At 48.8% G+C, this 16,983-nt stretch overlaps 1 protein-coding gene across 5 annotated transcripts in view; it reads left to right on the top strand.

Annotated features, from left to right (window-relative positions):
- LOC106589414 (ubiquitin carboxyl-terminal hydrolase 54) overlaps positions 1 to 16,783 on the top strand; it is a 31,107-nt gene extending 14,324 nt beyond the window's left edge. For 3 of the 5 annotated variants that reach the window (XM_045710204.2, XM_082970459.1, XM_082970460.1), the window contains 16 exons: positions 2,382 to 2,516; positions 3,270 to 3,383; positions 3,628 to 3,710; positions 4,657 to 4,762; positions 5,781 to 5,927; positions 6,241 to 6,390; positions 6,626 to 6,806; positions 6,994 to 7,173; positions 7,402 to 7,732; positions 8,321 to 8,707; positions 8,878 to 9,002; positions 9,185 to 9,343; positions 10,693 to 10,834; positions 11,674 to 12,563; positions 12,718 to 12,896; positions 13,502 to 16,783. In XM_045710204.2, coding sequence (XP_045566160.2) covers positions 2,382 to 2,516; positions 3,270 to 3,383; positions 3,628 to 3,710; positions 4,657 to 4,762; positions 5,781 to 5,927; positions 6,241 to 6,390; positions 6,626 to 6,806; positions 6,994 to 7,173; positions 7,402 to 7,732; positions 8,321 to 8,707; positions 8,878 to 9,002; positions 9,185 to 9,343; positions 10,693 to 10,834; positions 11,674 to 12,563; positions 12,718 to 12,896; positions 13,502 to 13,591 — 3,399 coding nt within the window. In that variant the 3' untranslated portion in view covers positions 13,592 to 16,783. Of the gene's footprint in view, positions 1 to 2,381; positions 2,517 to 3,269; positions 3,384 to 3,627; positions 3,711 to 4,656; positions 4,763 to 5,780; positions 5,928 to 6,240; positions 6,391 to 6,625; positions 6,807 to 6,993; positions 7,174 to 7,401; positions 7,733 to 8,320; positions 8,708 to 8,877; positions 9,003 to 9,184; positions 9,344 to 10,692; positions 10,835 to 11,673; positions 12,564 to 12,717; positions 12,897 to 13,213; positions 13,314 to 13,501 lie in introns of those variants that run through there. The other 2 variants (XM_082970461.1, XM_082970462.1) reach the window with 2 other exon arrangements.
- Positions 16,784 to 16,983: the final 200 nt, after the last annotated feature.

The following is a 16,983-nucleotide window of genomic DNA, read 5'->3' on the forward strand; positions in this document are numbered from 1 at the left end:
AAGCATTGAGGTGGTGGTGTGATGGTGTGGGGGTGCTTTGCTGGTGACACTGTCTGTGATTTATTTATAATTCAAGGCACACTTAACCAGCATGGCTACCACAGCATTCTGCTGCGATATGCCATCCCATCTGGTTTGCACTTAGTGGGACTATCATTTGTTTTTCAACAGGACAATGACCCAAAACACCTCCAGGCTGTGTAAGGGCTATTTGACCAAGGAGAGTGATAGAGTGCTGCATCAGATGACCTGGCCTCCACAATCACCTGACCTCAACCCAATTGAGATGGTTTGGGATGAGTTGGACCACAGAGTGAAGGAAAAGCAGCCAACATAAGCAGCTCAGCATATGTGGGAACTCCTTCAAGACTGTTGGAAAAGCATTCATCATGAAGCTGGTTGAGAGAATGCCAAGAGTGTGCAAAGTTGTCATCAAGGCAAAGGGTGGCTACTTTGAAGAATCTCAAATATAAAATATATTTGGATTTGTTTCAATCTTTTTTGGTTGCTACATGATTCCGTATGTGTTATTTCATAGTTTTGATGTCTTCACTGTTATTCTATAATATAGATAGTAAACATAGTAAAAATAAAGAAAAACTCTTGAATGAGTAGGTGTGTCCAAAATGTTGACTGGTACTGTACATGTACATATCTACCTCAATTACCTTGTACCCCCGCACATCGACTCGGCACTGGTACCCCGTGTATATAGCCAAGTTATCGTTACTCATTGTGTATTTATTCCTCGTGTTATTATTACTATATCTTTTTTTCTTTCTGCATTGTTGGGAAGGGCCCGTAAGCATTTCACTGTTAGTCTACACCTGTTGTTTTTGAAGCATGTCACAAATAACATTTGATTTGATTTGTCGTATTTACCTGTTATATCTATTGTGTGTTTAGTCACTTAGCTCTTATGTAGCATGCAGCACGTATGAGTGTGTGTGTTCTACAGTATACTGTGGGTGTATTATTGATGCTGGGTATCAGTACACATAACAGGGTGTATTTCGTATGGTGTGTATAGTAATGCGTTCTAATGATGGTGTGGGTAGGGATATGTATTAGGGTGTGTAGGGATGTGTGTCAGTCTGAGTACATTGTGTTTTGTAGCAGTGTTGGTGTGTTCATAGTATAATGTAGTGTTGTTGGTGTGTACTATGTGTGTGTATAAGTGTGTGTCGTGTAGGGTGTGTGTCGTGTAGTGGTGTATTTGTTAGTGTCTCCTGAGCCTCTGTAATTAATTGGCTGACTTAAAGAGCTGAGACAGCAGAACCCACGCTGGGGTGCTACACACACACACACACACACACACACACACACACACACACACACACACACACACACACACACACACACTAGCTCGTAGGTGAAGTAGTATGGTTGGTGTACATGTGAGGCTATAGTAAAGATAACTGCTGTGAGTTGAACAGATTCTGTCTGCTAATTAGACATCCTCCCTAACTTGCGACACAATGTTCACCACCCCTTGGCCCTCCTTCTGCACCGGTTGAGAGAGTGGGAGTGGGTAGGAGAGAGTGGGAGTGAGTAGGAGAGAGTGGGAGTGAGTAGGAGAGAGTGGGAGTGAGTAGGAGAGAGAGCCCAATTCTGATAATTTTTCCACTAATTGGTCTTTTGACCAATTACATCAGACCTTTTCACATTTTGCTCTTTTTCAGATCTGGTTGGTCAAAAATACAAATTAGTGGGGGAAAAAATCAGAGTTGGGCTGCCTTTCTAAGTTCAGCCAGAGAGAGGAACATAGCGGGGGAGAGACCGGGGGGAGGGAGAGATGAATATGGTAGTGGTGTCGATTTCTCCTGTCCTCTCTTGCTGTAGTAGAGTGATGCTTAGGAATTTTCCCCTCAGCTCAATCACACACACACACACACCTCCCTCCTCCCCCTCTATATCTCCCCTCTTTCCTTTCTCTTTCCTTCCCTCCCTCCCTCTCTGTAGGGTATAGTCCCCCTCTACTCTCCTTGGCGCATTGCTGCAGTCAGCAGAGCCACCGTGCACACACACACACACACACACACACACACACACACACACACACACACACACACACACACACACACACACACACACACACACACACCTCTCGAGCGTTAAAGGGGCGTCCCAGTTTGTCTATAGTGAAACAATGAGGGAAGAGGTAATAGTTGTAGAACTGTTGTAGTACTCCTCTGTCCTCACACCGTGGTAGACTTCCGACCAAGACGCAACCACTTGGACGGAGTTGTATTATGGTACGTTCTACTCTGTTAAAGCTGCAATTTGTTCAGTTTTAGGGGTGTGTGTGTGTGTGTGTGTGTGTGTGTGTGTGTGTGTGTGTGTGTGTGTGTGTGTGTGTGTGTGTGTGTGTGTGTGTGTAGAGTATCTTTGCCCAGTTCCAGTTCAGCAGTGAGCGTGTGTTACCGTCGGACGTGTTGCGGAGTGCGCTGGCCAAGACCTTCCAGGACGAACAGCGTTTCCAGCTGGGGATCATGGACGACGCAGCAGAATGCTTCGTAAGCCTAACACACACACGCGCACACGCGCACGCACGCACCAACTCACGGGGAGCTTCTGTGTGTGCGTGCTATCACTCCAGCCCTGCTCTAACACCATCTAATTCGACTTGATTCGCGAAGTAAGATGCGTTTGAGCAGGGCTGGAACAAATCCTTGCAGGAGGGTGGTCCACCTAACGCCTGTCTATTTTGTGTCCTTCTGCCTCTATTAAGACTCGCAGCCCAGCTCTGCTAGCATTAGCCATTTAGCTAACTCTGTCCCTCTCTATAGGATTATACAGGAGTCGTGTGTGTTTATCCCAGTGTGTAAACATCGATACAGATAATTGCTTTTAAGCTAATAAGAGTTGGAGTGATCAGTCAACGGACAGAGGAGGGGAGAAGAGGAAGAGAGCGGGAGGAGGAGGGGAGAAATCCGGGAGAGGGACGGAGGAGAGAGAGAGTGAGTGAGAAAGAGGGGGGGGGGACAGAGACGGAGCTAAAGGGAAAGGTGCTATTTTTCAGTGTCCCTCTCCTACACAGCGGCGTTAGATCCTCTCCTCGCCTCCACCGTTTGCGTGTGTCTGTGTGTGTGTGTGTGTGTGTGTGTTTGCGCCCGCGTACGTGTGTGTCAGGCAGGTACTACTTGATCGATTGGTAGTAAATGTGTTCAGTCAGAACATCCAGCAGGTCTTCTAAAATACACACACAATCTGTGTAACTCTGTGTGTGTGTGTGTGTGTGTGTGTGTGTGTGTGTGTGTGTGTTTCAGGAGAACCTACTGATGCGTATCCATTTCCACATCAGCGCCGAGACCAGAGAGGACATCTGTACGGCTAAACACTGTATACCACACCAGAAGTTTGCCATGACGCTGTTCGAACAGGTGGGACATACATATACTAAACCATAACACATTCTATAGGGATGTTCTATTTACACAAAAGTGACATAAACGGATCAAAAAGTGTCAGACCAGCAGACCAGCAGACACTCAGGCCCCTGAGGACTGGGGAGGCACATCAGTTGTGTTACTGTTTTGACTGAAGCAAAGGCCCGTTGTGGATAAGAGAACAGAATGTCTCTGTATGTCCTTATAATATAAATATATATATATTTTTTTTTTTCAGTGTGTGTGTAATAGTTGTGGAGCCACGTCGGACCCCCTCCCCTTCATTCAGATGGTTCACTATATCTCTACCACGTCCCTCTGGTGAGAACAGACATATCTGTGTGCACAGTGTGTGTTCTTGAGGAAATGTGTATGTCTAGTATCTGTGCGAATGTGCGTGTTTGTGTGCGTGTGAATATATATGTGTGTGTGTATAAGTACAGTGTTTGTATAGTACAGTGTTTTTTTCTTGAGGATGTGCGTGTACGCTGTACACTGTGTTCTGTTCATGACGATATACAGGTAACTGACAAAATAATGGAAACACTTCAGTAAATAAGGGTTGCAAAGTATGTTGAATGCAGGTGCCTCCACAGAGATCTCAGTGACTTTGAAAGAGGGGTCTAAAAGGGGCGTAGGGGGTGTCAGTCACCAGATCGCCACACAATTCAACAGTTCTGGGAGATTCTGGCACCTGAGACGGCGTTTTCCACCACCATCAAGAACATTTCTCCTGGAACAAAATGGTGTCGCATCCCTCCGATAGAGTTCCAGATACTAGAATCTATGCCGAGGTGCTTTGAAGCTGTTCTGGCTCGTGGTGGCCCAACACCTTGTTAAGACACTTTATGTTGGGGTTTCCTTTATTTTGACAGTTACATGTATGTGCGTGTGTGTGGTTTAGTCCAGTGTGTGTTCTTGAGGACATGTGTGTCTGTGTGTGTGGTTTAGTCCAGTGTGTGTTCTTGAGGACACGTGTGTGTGTGTGTGTGTGTGTGTGTGTGTATGGTTTAGTCCAGTGTGTGTTCTTGAGGACATGTGTGTGTGTGTGTATAGTTTAGTCCAGTGTGTGTTCTTGAGGACATGTGTGTGTGTGTGTGTGTATAGTTTAGTCCAGTGTGTGTTCTTGAGGACACGTGTGTGTGTGTGTATAGTTTAGTCCAGTGTGTGTTCTTGAGGACACGTGTGTCTGTGTGTGTGTGTGTGTGTATGGTTTAGTCCAGTGTGTGTTCTTGAGGACATGTGTGTGTGTGTGTCCTTGCTGCAGTAACCAGGCAGTGAGGATGTTAGAGTGTAGAGAGAAGCCCACCCCCGACATGTTTGGAGAGCTGCTCCGCAACGCCAGCAACATGGGAGACCTGCGCAACTGCCCAGTGAGTGTACACACACACGCACGCACGCACGCACGCACGCACGCACGCACGCACGCACGCACACACACACACACACACACACACACACACACACACACACACACACACACACACACACACACACACACACACACACACACGTGCGCATGCATGCAAACAAACACACTCACGCATTGATGAACACACATTGACAGCTCTTTGTACTGGCTTGCATGCAGGTGTGTGTGTGTGTGTGAGCTTTGTGCTGCTGCCGCATGGTAAAGTGCTGCTCCACACACCCTACCTCTCTGCCAGAGTACCCACACAAAGGGCCTCTTCTCTGGGCAGAGCCTGGCGGCTGGCCCCTTCTACAACCCCCCAGCCCTCTGCTAGTCACATCGCCATTATCTTGTTATTGTGAGGCAGAGAGGATCCCTTCACTCTATGCTTCTACAATACTGCCTGTGATAGCTTTGGCCCCATGCTCTTCTCCCGGAACCCATTCGGAGTGTGTGCCCTGCTGAGTGTGTGTTTTTCAGATGAGTTGTGTGTATTGCTATGAGAGTGTGTGTGTCCCTTTCTCAGGACCAGGTCGTCCTGGCATAATCCCTTCCTGTCAGTACCGGTGCCAGCCCGGTCCAACCCGCTACCCACGAATGGAGTGTGTGTGTGTGTGTGTGTGTGTTTGTCTTTGTGTGTGTGTTCTGGCACTCTCTCTGGTTGCCAGGGTGTTCTCAGGCTGTTTTCGAGCCGGCTTTGCCAGCCCTGGTGTGCGCGTTTGTGTGTTCGTTTCTGTGTGTGTGTGTTCTGCCAGCTCTGTGGTGGGTCGTGAGTCAGAGGAAGAGTCTAGAACACATGGTTCTGAACTCAACAGAACAGAAGGCTACTGGACAAACACTACTCAGCAAACTATCCCTCTCTCTCCCAGATTCCAAATAAGACTCCTCAGATTCCTTAATAATCACTTCAAACCATTCTTCTTCTCTTTTAATAATGGTGTTATTTTCTGTTTTCCTCTGCCTCACTTCCAACCCCGTAGAGTAACTGTGGGGAGGTGCTGCGTATCCGCCGTGTGTTGATGAACTCTCCAGAGATAGTGTCCATCGGCCTGGTCTGGGACTCAGACCACTCTGACCTGGCTGAGGACGTCATTCACAGCCTGGGCACCTGTCTACGCCTGGGGGATGTAAGACACGCACACACGCACGCCACACACACACACACACACGCACGCACGCACGCACGCACGCACGCACGCACACACACACACACACACACACACAGACACACACACACACACACACACACTGATTAACCTTAGCAGAGGCTTTAGCTCAGTGGTCTTGATTTCTTTCGATTGCCCAGACAACATACCTCATACCTGCTCTTCTTTTATCCTCTAGTACATCTGATTTCTCACCTCTCTCTCGCTCTCTCTCTCGCTCTCTCTCTCGCTCTCTCGCTCTTCCTTTCTCTCTCCTCCTCTCCCTCTCCCCTAGTTGTTCTACCGTGTGACAGAGGAGCGGGCTCGTCAGGCTGAGCTGTACCTGGTTGGTATGGTGTGTTATTATGGTAAACACTACTCCACATTCTTCTTCCAGACGAAGATACGCAAGTGGATGTACTTCGACGACGCTCATGTCAAAGAGGTGAGTCAGTGACTGAGTGAATTAGTTAGTTGATAGGCGTTTTATCTAGAATTTAGCTGTATAAAGGATATCATTAATGAATATAATGAATAGATACTTTATTGTCCGTTTGGTTAGAACGGAAATTCATCTTCCCTGAATGGTGAGCTATTTTCTGGGGCTAAGTACCTTGCTCAAGGGCACAACATTAGATATGTTGGTTAGTAGTGTGTGCTTGTGTGTGTTATCTCGATAGATCGGTCCTAAGTGGAAGGACGTGGTGGCGCGGTGTATAAAGGGTCACTACCAGCCTCTACTGCTGCTCTATGCTGACCCCCGGGGGACGCCGGTGGTATCGCAGGACAACCCCTCCTTCTCTCACCCCCAGCTGGACCTGCTGCACTGCAGCAAGGCTGGCTATGACAGCGAGGACTCTGGTAACCTTTAACCCCTGACCTCTAAACCCTGGCCCTCACCCCAAATCTCCTTAAGCGTGAAACGTACCCTAAACCAAACCTCTCTCTCTCTTCTCATTTTCTGTCTGTCCGTCTGTCTCTCTCTCTCTCTCTCCTTTCCTCCCTCTCTCTCTCTGTTTCTCTCTCTCTCTCTCTCTCTCTCTCTCAGGGCGGGAGCCCTCCATATCCAGTGATACCCGTACAGATTCTTCAGATAGCTCCAGCCACCGAGCATCTCGAAATCGCCCTCTCCACCAGTCGACAGGCAGCCACCTGTCCAACGAATCGCAGACCACAGTGGTCGGTAAACATGACAGCGGCACGCCCCTACACAGCGCAGACGCAGCAGGTGAATTACATAATGTCACAATACCACTTCAGTAACATATCTGATTCAGCTAATGATTAGTTGATCAATTGGATCAGGTGTGTTAGCGCTGGGCTAAAACAAAAGCCTGCACACTCTATCATCCTCCAGGATCAGAGTTGGAGAACCGTACACACAAAAACAATCTAACCACCCTCTCTCTGTCTTTCTCTCCATCCCTCTCTCCATCCCTCTCTCTATCTCTATCAGACTCAGTAACAGAGGCTCCCCCCCGGCCCCCGGCCCCCCGGCCCCCCTCCCCTACCCTGCAGCAGGGGGACTATAAAGAGACAGCTGTGTTCCTCCTCTCCTCTCGTCGTCCCATGTCGTCATGCTCTTCCTCCCACCCTTTCTCCTCCTCCTCCTCTTCCTCCCATCCCCCCTCCTCTACCTGTTCCTATCCCGTCTCCTCCTCCTCTTCCTCCCGTCCCATGTCCTCTTCCTCTTCCTCAGGTATAGGGGGGTCTGTGCTGGGTTCTGAGGCAGGGGCCGTGGGGCCTCACTGGGAGGATGAGAGCACTAGCAGCGAGTCCAAGTCTAGGTGTGTTCTGCTGAACAGAAACACACATTTATACTGACATATACAGTGTCTTTGGAAAGTATTCAGACCCCTTGACTTTTTCCACATTTTGTTACGTTACAGCCTTATTCTAAAATGGATTAAATAAATACAAATTCTCAGCAATCTACACATAATACTCCATATAATGACAAAGCGAAAAACTGAGCAATCGGGGGAGAAGGGCCTTGGGGGGCCTCCAGAGTTCCTCTGTGGAGATGGGAGAACCTTCCAGAAGGACAACCATATTTCAGTTTTTATTTTTTATAAATTTGCAAAAATGTTTTAAAGTTTTTTGCTTTGTCATTATTGGGTATTGTATCTTGATTAATGAGGGGAAAAAAACGATTTAATCAATTCTAGAATAAGGCCGTAACGTAACAAAATGTGGAAAAAGTCAAGAGGTCGGAATACTTTCCGAAGGTACTGTACTTCCATATAGTCCAAGTCCATGTGAATTTTACACAGTAGAAGGCTTACATAACAAGTGTTGCTGTAAAGTTTGTTCTCCTAGCTTGTTACAGTAAGTTAACCTTTACAGTGTTACCTGCTAAATGTTTGACTCTCCAGTTCTTCTGGTGGTCGATGTTACCGGCCAGCCTGGAGGCCACGGAGGGAGGCCCTGAACATCGACAGCATCTTCACCCGCCAGAGAGGCTCTCCGCTGGGCTACAGCACCCTGCCCGGGCCTCGTCTACCTCCAAAGCTCCATCAACACTGTCCAACTAACACGCCTAATCTGCAGGGGGCAGGAGAGGTGGCCTGGGGTGTAGCGAGCTTGGGGGGACACACTGGGGGTGTGGCCGGTGTGGCAGGGATGCCTGGGTTGCTAGGCAATGGTACGGGCTGCCTCCCTCCTCCTCCCCCGTTAAGAGGGGTGGAGCTTCAGCCCTGTCTGATCCAGAGGATGGAGAGTGGTTACGAGAGCAGCGAGAGGAACAGCAGCAGCCCTGACAGGTACACACACACACACACACACACACACACACACACACACACACACACACACACACACACACACACACACACACCATGGCAGCGCAATACGTTTTGTCCTTGTTGCAGTCTCACAGAGTTTCTCTCTCTCTCTCTCTCTCTCTCTCTCTCTCCCCCTCCCTCTCTCTCAGGGAGGTAGGTCAGAAGCGTGTGTTGATGTCTGGTCCGTCGTGGCGCTCGGTGCCCAAGTCCAAGAGCACCAGTGCCATCCTGCAGGAGCTGCCAGCACCTAGCTGGGGTAGCAACAGCAACCTGGGTGTGTGTGTATATATACGTGCGTGTGATATGTAACGGTGTCAGAGTGGTAGCGGGTGTGTATGTTTGTACAGTATTCAGACTCTAAAGTTTGTTTCTCCCACCTCCCCGTGCGTGTGCTTGTGTGTATGTGTGTGTGTTTGCATACGGTGTGTGTGTGTGCGTGTGTGTGTGAGTGTGCAGGCGCTGGCCGTAGCGAGCTGGATGAGCTTCAGGAGGAGGTAGTGAGGAGAGCGAGGCAGCAGGAGCAGCAGAGGAGGAAAGAGGCGGAGAGAGAAGCTGCCGTGGGATTCAACCCCAGACCTTCCAAATACATGGACTTAGACCAGCTGCAACACCAGGGTGAGGGCAGGGATGGGCGTACGTCACCGCGACTGTCTGTTCCTTACACCTTCCTCCTTTGGTGGCTGTCTGTCCGTCCCGTCCTTTTGTCTTGTCAGGACACGAGAGAAGATACTTTTGTGTAGTGGCTCATTTTGGGTGTGTTTATGGTTACCTACTGTCTGTGTGTGTGTGTGTGTGTGTGTGTGTGTGTGTGTGTGTGTGTGTGTGTGTGTGTGTGTGTGTGTGTGTGTGTGTGTGTGTGTGTGTGTGTGTGTGTGTGTGTGTGTGTGTGTGTGTGTGTGTGTGTGTGTGTGTGTGTGTGTGCGATGCTATAACAGCGTATAGACGAGTGTTCTCCACTCCCTGGTGCTGTAGACCTACAGTGGGTGCAGGCTTTTGTTTTGGCCCAGCACTGACACACCATCACTGGGTGGTTTTGATTGATGCGTTGAATCAGTAGGGGCGGGTGTCCCTGTGTGTCTGGTGGTCTGTCACACACACACACACACACACACACACACACACACACACACACACACACACACACACACACACATAACCTGCGGGTAAATCGGTGGCATTATTTCTAATGCGATTCAATGGTTTTAGCGTTGCATAATGACGTCAGTGCTTTAAGCTAATACTAACAACCTCAATCTGCCTGGTTCCATGTAACACATCACAGCTAACAACAGGAGAGGAACCGCACTGCACTTCTTGCACAGTACAGGTCGACATTGATGCGACTCATTGGGAACCTGCTTGTCGTCTCTGAACGCACCCCAGATTTGATGGTTGCTCTCCTGCTGTGTGTCTCTGCATCTTCTCCTAACCCACTAACACCTCAGACAGCAGGGGGCGCGTTCACCGGGGTTAAACGCTGCACGAGCTGATACTAGATCTGTTCTGAAGGCCAGCATCTTCCCCCTGACCTTACGACCCCAGCTCTGCTCTCTCTCTCTCTCGAAAACCCTCATCTCTCTGTCATTGACTAACCGACACGCACACACACACGCACACACACACGCGCACACACACGCGCACACACACGCGCACACACACACGCATAAAGGAGCTGTTTGCATGCTGGCCCCCTCATAACCACTCCTCTACTCTGCTTCTCTTTTTTCTGCCTCTCTTTCCTCCATCCCTCTTTCCCCTCTCTTTATTTATTCCCAACTCTCTTTCTCATTTCCATTTCCAACTCTCTCTTCTCTCTCTCTCCCTTTTCTCTCTCTCTTTTCATCTCTCACTCTTTCCATCTCTCGCTCTCTCTCTCTCTCTCTCTGTTCTATCTCTCTCCATCTCTCGCTCTTTCCATCTCTCTCTCTCTCTCTGTCCTCCTGCTCTCTCGTTAACATTCTCAGCTGTGCTCAGCCCCTTGCATGAGGCTAATGCTCATAGTGGATTGGCTGTAGCTGCGTGCATGAGGAGCACTTGGGAACCAATCACACAGGATCAGGATATGGAGCAGGAGACAAGAAGCGCCCGTCCACAGGGGCATCGCAGGTACCATAACTGTCCCCTGTGTGTCCCCAAAACCCACCCCAGGACCCTTCTGTGTGTGTCCCAGCTCTGCCTGTCCAAAAAACACCCCTGACTCCTCTGTGTGTAGTGCAGTGGAGTGGAAAGTGTTTCTGCTCTGAGATAATTGATCAGTACTGGTCTGTATTTGTCTGTGTTGGTCAATGTTGGTCTTTATTCGTTTGTACTGGTACTTGTTGTGTTGATGGTGAGACATCTGGTCCAGACCTGTCTAGGACTGGGCTGTAGGTCTGTCTGCCTTTCTGCCTGTCTGTCTGTTCGTGAGGGGCTGGTGCCGTGTTGGATGGGAGGAGGTATACTGTATATGTAGTCAGTAGGGGAAGATGAGGAGAGGAGACTAGTGCTTTCCTCTCATTCTTCAGTCCTCTCTTCCTCCTCTCCTCTATCTGGTTATTTATTCCCCTCTTCCTCTCCTCCTCTCTCTTGTTCTTAACTGCTCTCTCATTTATTCTTTATTCCCTTATTATCATTTTTTCCCTCTCCTCTTCTATTGATCAACGTTGAGCTGTGATTAATGGGTGACTGCTGCAAAGGCTGCTGGGTAATTCCTGAGCCAGCGGAGATGTAGAGAGTTAATGTGGGTGGTGGTGGATTTTGTGTGTGTGCTTGCTGACTGGTGTCTTGATGATTAAGTGCCTTATAGCTTTATGAATCCTACATTACAGTCATGAGCCTGACATAAGATGCTTTTGTTTCAACACGTTCCATTTGAAGAGTGTATTTGTGTCATCCTTTATTTACTCTGATTGTGAATGGCTGCTGAGCGTCTCTGACCCGCCCTTTCTCTCCTGTCGCCCAATCAGTGAACAGCCTGGCCCGCTCCAAGTACTGCTGACGCCCAATCAGGAGGGGGAAGAGGTCCGGCCAGCCTACCAGGATGCAGCCCTGGGCCCTGGCCAGCCCCCTCTCTCCTACAGACCCTCCCCCAACCTCACCCCTCTCCACTCATCCCTCCAACCCCCTCCCACCAACAACCCCGCAGCACAGGTTGAGGAGGGGAGAGACAGCGTTTTTAGCGGGGGAGAGGAGAGAGAACGGGTCAGGAGGGAGGAGGATGTGGGGATGAGTGAGATGGGGGGACAGGGACTGAGGAAAGTTGAGGAGGGGGAGCGGTTGAGGAGGGGTGAGGAAAGACAGGGGGTGAGGCTGGAGGAGTTGTTACAGGTTGGGGGTGTGTGTGTGAGACCTCTAGGCAGACACCTGGCCATCTCTCTTCCCTCTTTACCTCTCAGACTCTGGGATATATCAGACACACACACTACCCCCTCACACACACATTCACCCTCTGACCCCCAACACACACCACCCCCACCCCCACATTCAAACACTGACTCCCCACACATGTATACAGACCCTGAGCCCCCACACAAACAGTCTGACCCTCCGCCCACCCCCCCCTGCAGTCAGCCCCACCCCTCCCCGCCCACCGCCTCTTCTGATTGGCCCAATCAAGTTTCCACCTTCAACACCAACACAAGTCATTGGTCCTCCTGGAGCTTGGACCGCCCAGATGCCGTGGTTACGCCATATGACACACCTCCAGATCGCTGCCTCCCCATTAAGGCACACCTCTCCCACAGAAAATACAACTCCCAGCCTGCCCCTACACAGCATGAACCCTGTGACCCTGAGGAGGCAGAGTTATCAGAGCTGGACTTCCTGTACCGGGCCAGTCTCCAGGCAGGAAGTAGAGGTACGTACTGTAGATATTGTAGTTGTGTGTATGTGTGTTTATGTTTAAAGTGTGTGTATGTACAGCAGCTGTGTGTCTAGTGTGTGTATGAAGCTATGTGTGTATATAGTGTGTATGATCCCTGACCTCCAGCTTTTCTCCTGCGTGTGACCAGGTGGCAGCCCGGCCGGGAGGCTGCAGTGTAGGGTAAGAGGGCCAGCCCGCTCCTTCACTCCCAACACCAGCATGGAGGGGAGTGTGTACCAGACTGACAGCAGCAGTACAATGGTCCGCAGTCTGAGCGGCACAGTCATCAACCCGCGTCGCCACCGTCTCACCGCAGCACGCAGCTTTGTGAGTTTATCATATGCAAACACCACCGGGGGTTGGTGGCACCTTAAGTGGGGAGGCCGGGCTCGTGGTAACGGCCGGAACGGAGTTAGTGGAATGGTATCAAATACATCAAACACATGGTTCCATTAGTTCCGTTCCAGCCATTATTATGAGCCGTCCTCCCCTCAGCAGCCTCCACTGACACACACACATGCACTGCTGCACTCCAGTGGTCATGCTGTAGAGCTGCATCTCTGTTTTCACCTCCAATTCTCATCTGCAATACCATCACACTGCTGTTCTCTCTCTCTTTCTCTATCCCCCGTCTCCTTCTGAAGGTGAAGCAGACAGATGTCAGTGCCTCTGCTTACTTACCTAATCTCCTCTGAGACCCTGTATTGTTACACCATCATCATCTTCGTCATCACCATCTTCATCGTAATATGTATTTTCATCCTCACCATCTTCATCTTAGTCATCATCAGATTCATTATCTTTGTCTTCATAATCATCATCATAATCATTATCATAATCATTGTCATAATTATCATCACCCAGTCCTTTCATGACCTCTTACCCTTCACCTCTGGGGCCTGTCCGTCACTGTGTTGTCCCTCCCCCTGCAGGAGATGCCCAATGGCACGGGGAGTTTCTGGTGTCTGACGGGGGTGAAGCTGACTTCAGACCACTTAAGACAGTGGTCTTCAGACCACTGACGTGCCTCCATATGCATCTACGCTACAGGCACCTCCCAGGGCAGCTTGCTGGGGTCCTTACCCTCCACACCGCTACAGGAAACTCGTAGGGCAGCTCTCCGGGGTCCTAACACGCCACACCGCTATAAGCACATCCCACATTGGACCTCTAGGGTCCTAACCCTCCACAGTTCTACCGGCACCTCCCAGGGCAGCTCTATGGGGTCCTTACCCTCCACACCACTACGGGGACCTCCCAGGGCAGCCTTCTAGGGTCCTAACCCTCCACAGTTCTACAGGCACCCCCCAGGGCAGCTCTATGGGGTCCTTACCCTCCACACCGCTACGGGGACCTCCCAGGGCAGCCTTCTAGGGTCCTAACCCTCCACAGTTCTACAGGCACCCCCCAGGGCAGCTCTATGGGGTCCTTACCCTCCACACCGCTACGGGGACCTCCCAGGGCAGCCTTCTAGGGTCCTAACCCTCCACAGTTCTACAGGCACCTCCCAGGGCAGCTCTATGGGGTCCTTACCCTCCACACAGCTACAGGGACCTCCCAGGGCAGCTCTTTGGAGTCCTAATAGTCCACACCACTAAAGGCACCTCCCAGGACAGCTATTTGCAGGTTCTCACCCTCGACACCGCTAAAGGCATCTCCCAGGGCAGACATCCGGGGTCCTAACTCGCCACACTGCTACAGGCATCTTCCAAAGCAGCCCTGCACCTCACCCATCGCCACGATAGGGGGTTGGTCTAGGACCCCCCCCAACCCCAAACACACACCTCTCCCCACGTCCGTCCCTCAGTGGTCTACTAACCTCCCTCTACCCCCATCTCGCACCCTCCGCCCTTCTTCAACTATTCAGTCTATGCAGTCATTCTTAGTCCCCCTCAGCAGGAATTACTCTGAAACCCAAAACAACAAACTCACCTAATTACACTTCTAGCTAGCTAGCTTGCGACCTGCTAGCCTGTTAGCCTCCTAATATAGTCCGACTCTGAACATTATCCTGCTAGCCTTCCCCTCTTTGGGTCTATAAAGGAGGGAGTAGATTAGCTAGCCTGGTTTAGCCTATGATCTCCCTGCTTTATCTGCCCCAATCAGAGGGGCTCTGGAACCTTTAGGTGACTGAAATATCCACAGGGGGAGGGGGTTACCGATAAGCCACGGCTTCTTCCTTTTTCTTTATGGGCATTTCCTGTCTGATGACAGCACAGCACACCTGGATATGTTGTTTCCAAGGGAACCCCAGGACTAGTGCGTACGTGCCTACATAGCTACGTATAGACTGAACTCTAATAATAACTAAAGTCATGTACAGAAAAACGATATATGAAACCTGTATGTTATTAAGACCTTATGGAATGTTCATACTAATAATGATAATAATGAAGATATTGATACTTTAGTGGTGACTCCTGGTCCTGGATTGAGTGAGCTTCACAAGTGTCCAGCTGGAGGTCACCTGACTGACCGTTGTAATGGCTAACGCTGCTCTCCCATTTCTATCGGGAGAAACTACCTTCCTTTTTCCTTTTTTTTTTTTTTTACAGATAACGGTAGCTAAATGGAACAAACTTTTGCACACCTGATGTAACGTGAGAGAGAGAGAGAGAGAGAGAGAGAGAGAGAGCTTTGATAGAGCGAGGTTAAGGGAACTAAATTGTAATTTGGGAAGTGTGTTTGCTGAAGGGCACTTAGGAAAGTGTACTAGCTGAACGGTACTTGCTGAAGTGTACTTGATGAAGTGTACTTGATGAAGGGTAAATGTAATCTAATTTATTTGAGGCCTCAGGTTAACATGATTGGTTCTTAGTTACTGAGATTCTCTATCTTCTTCTGGACCTTTCAGTTCAGCTCTGACCCTGATGTTACTCAGATATGAATGGTGAAACACTACATTATAAATATACTTCATATATATATATATATATATGTACTGTAGGTATTAGAGATATATTTTAAGGCCATGCAATGATATATTTGTATCGTGGCAATGTCTCTCATCCTCCAGTTATAACAGGGTTATTTCTCTGACTTACCCCTAACTGAATAACACTGACATGTCTTGAAAATGTTATGATATCATTTAACCTGCTGAACATGTTATGACATATGTACATATAATATGTATGTATATACATAATAAGTACATACATGTAATACATTATAACTAATCCCTATTTGGAGACCAATGGCCAGTGCAGAACGAGATCTAGACAGAACTGATAAATGATTGTTCTATCTAAACCAAAGGTTGGCACTTAGACAAAGACACAGCTCTCTCTGTCTGTCTTTAACATTGTGATTTCAAAAAAAAAAAAAAAAAATGTATTTATTAATTTGATTATTTTGTTGCTGTTGTTTGTGTTGTGGATGTTGGAGAATGTAGCCAACTGTAGCGCATGAGTCTGCTATGCAAATCAACCTTCCCTCCTGACCCTTGACCTCTGACCTGACAGATAGGAAGCAGGAAGTGGACACGCCCACGAACGGACGCTTTATTTACGAATTTAAGTCAAGAAGATACGTGATTAAATGCTGCTGTTGAACTCTGTACTAAGTCATAGGCTCGATCCCAAATGGCACCCGTCTCCCTATGTACTACACACTACTTTTGGCCAGAGCCCTACATAGGGAATAGGGTGTGATTTCCGATTCGCACCATATACATACATAGTACTGAAGAGGTTCACTATGTAGTAAGAAGGGATAATGTATACCAGGGGTATTCAACTCTTACCCTACGAGGTCCGGAGCCTGCTGGTTTTCTGTTCTAACTGATAATGAATTGCACACACCTGGTGTCCCAGGTCTAAATCAGTCTCTGATTAGAGGGGAACAATGAAAAGAAACACAGTGGAACTGGCTTCTAGGTCCAGAGTTGAGTTTGAGGGCTGTATACTATGCTAGGAACAGTCAATGGAAATTCAATGCAAAGAGAGAGTGGAAGAAAGAGCGCGATGACGAATGAAAGAGAGTACGTAGAGAGGAGATAAAATGATGTACTGTGTGTGTGAAATGGAGATGATGTGAGGATGAAAGAGGGCTAGGAGTCGTTTTTAGAGAGCGAGTTGTATGTGTTTGTGTGCATGTAGGGTGTTTGTGTGTGTTGGTACTGGGTATCATTGCTTGGCGAACGAGGGAAAGAGGGATCCTGTATTTTTGCAATAAAGTTATTACCACTGCTCTCTTAATGGGGCGTAACCACTCATCTGACTTTGTCTTCTCATTGGCTGCTTTCTATGTGAAGGGAGGAGGCTGGGTATCATGGCATTTAAGCCTTATTTATACTGTACCTGAGCAATTAGCTATGCAAAATGGCTTCCCTGCACAGTTTCGCCCATAGCTGCGCAAAGTAGGGGTGCTGGAGGAGTTGTTAATGTTATTACTCCTGTCTGAACAGACATCA

The sequence above is a fragment of the Salmo salar genome, chromosome 28 (assembly GCF_965601325.2).
Source record: "Salmo salar chromosome 28, fSalSal1, whole genome shotgun sequence".
Taxonomy (NCBI): Eukaryota; Metazoa; Chordata; class Actinopteri; order Salmoniformes; family Salmonidae; genus Salmo; species Salmo salar.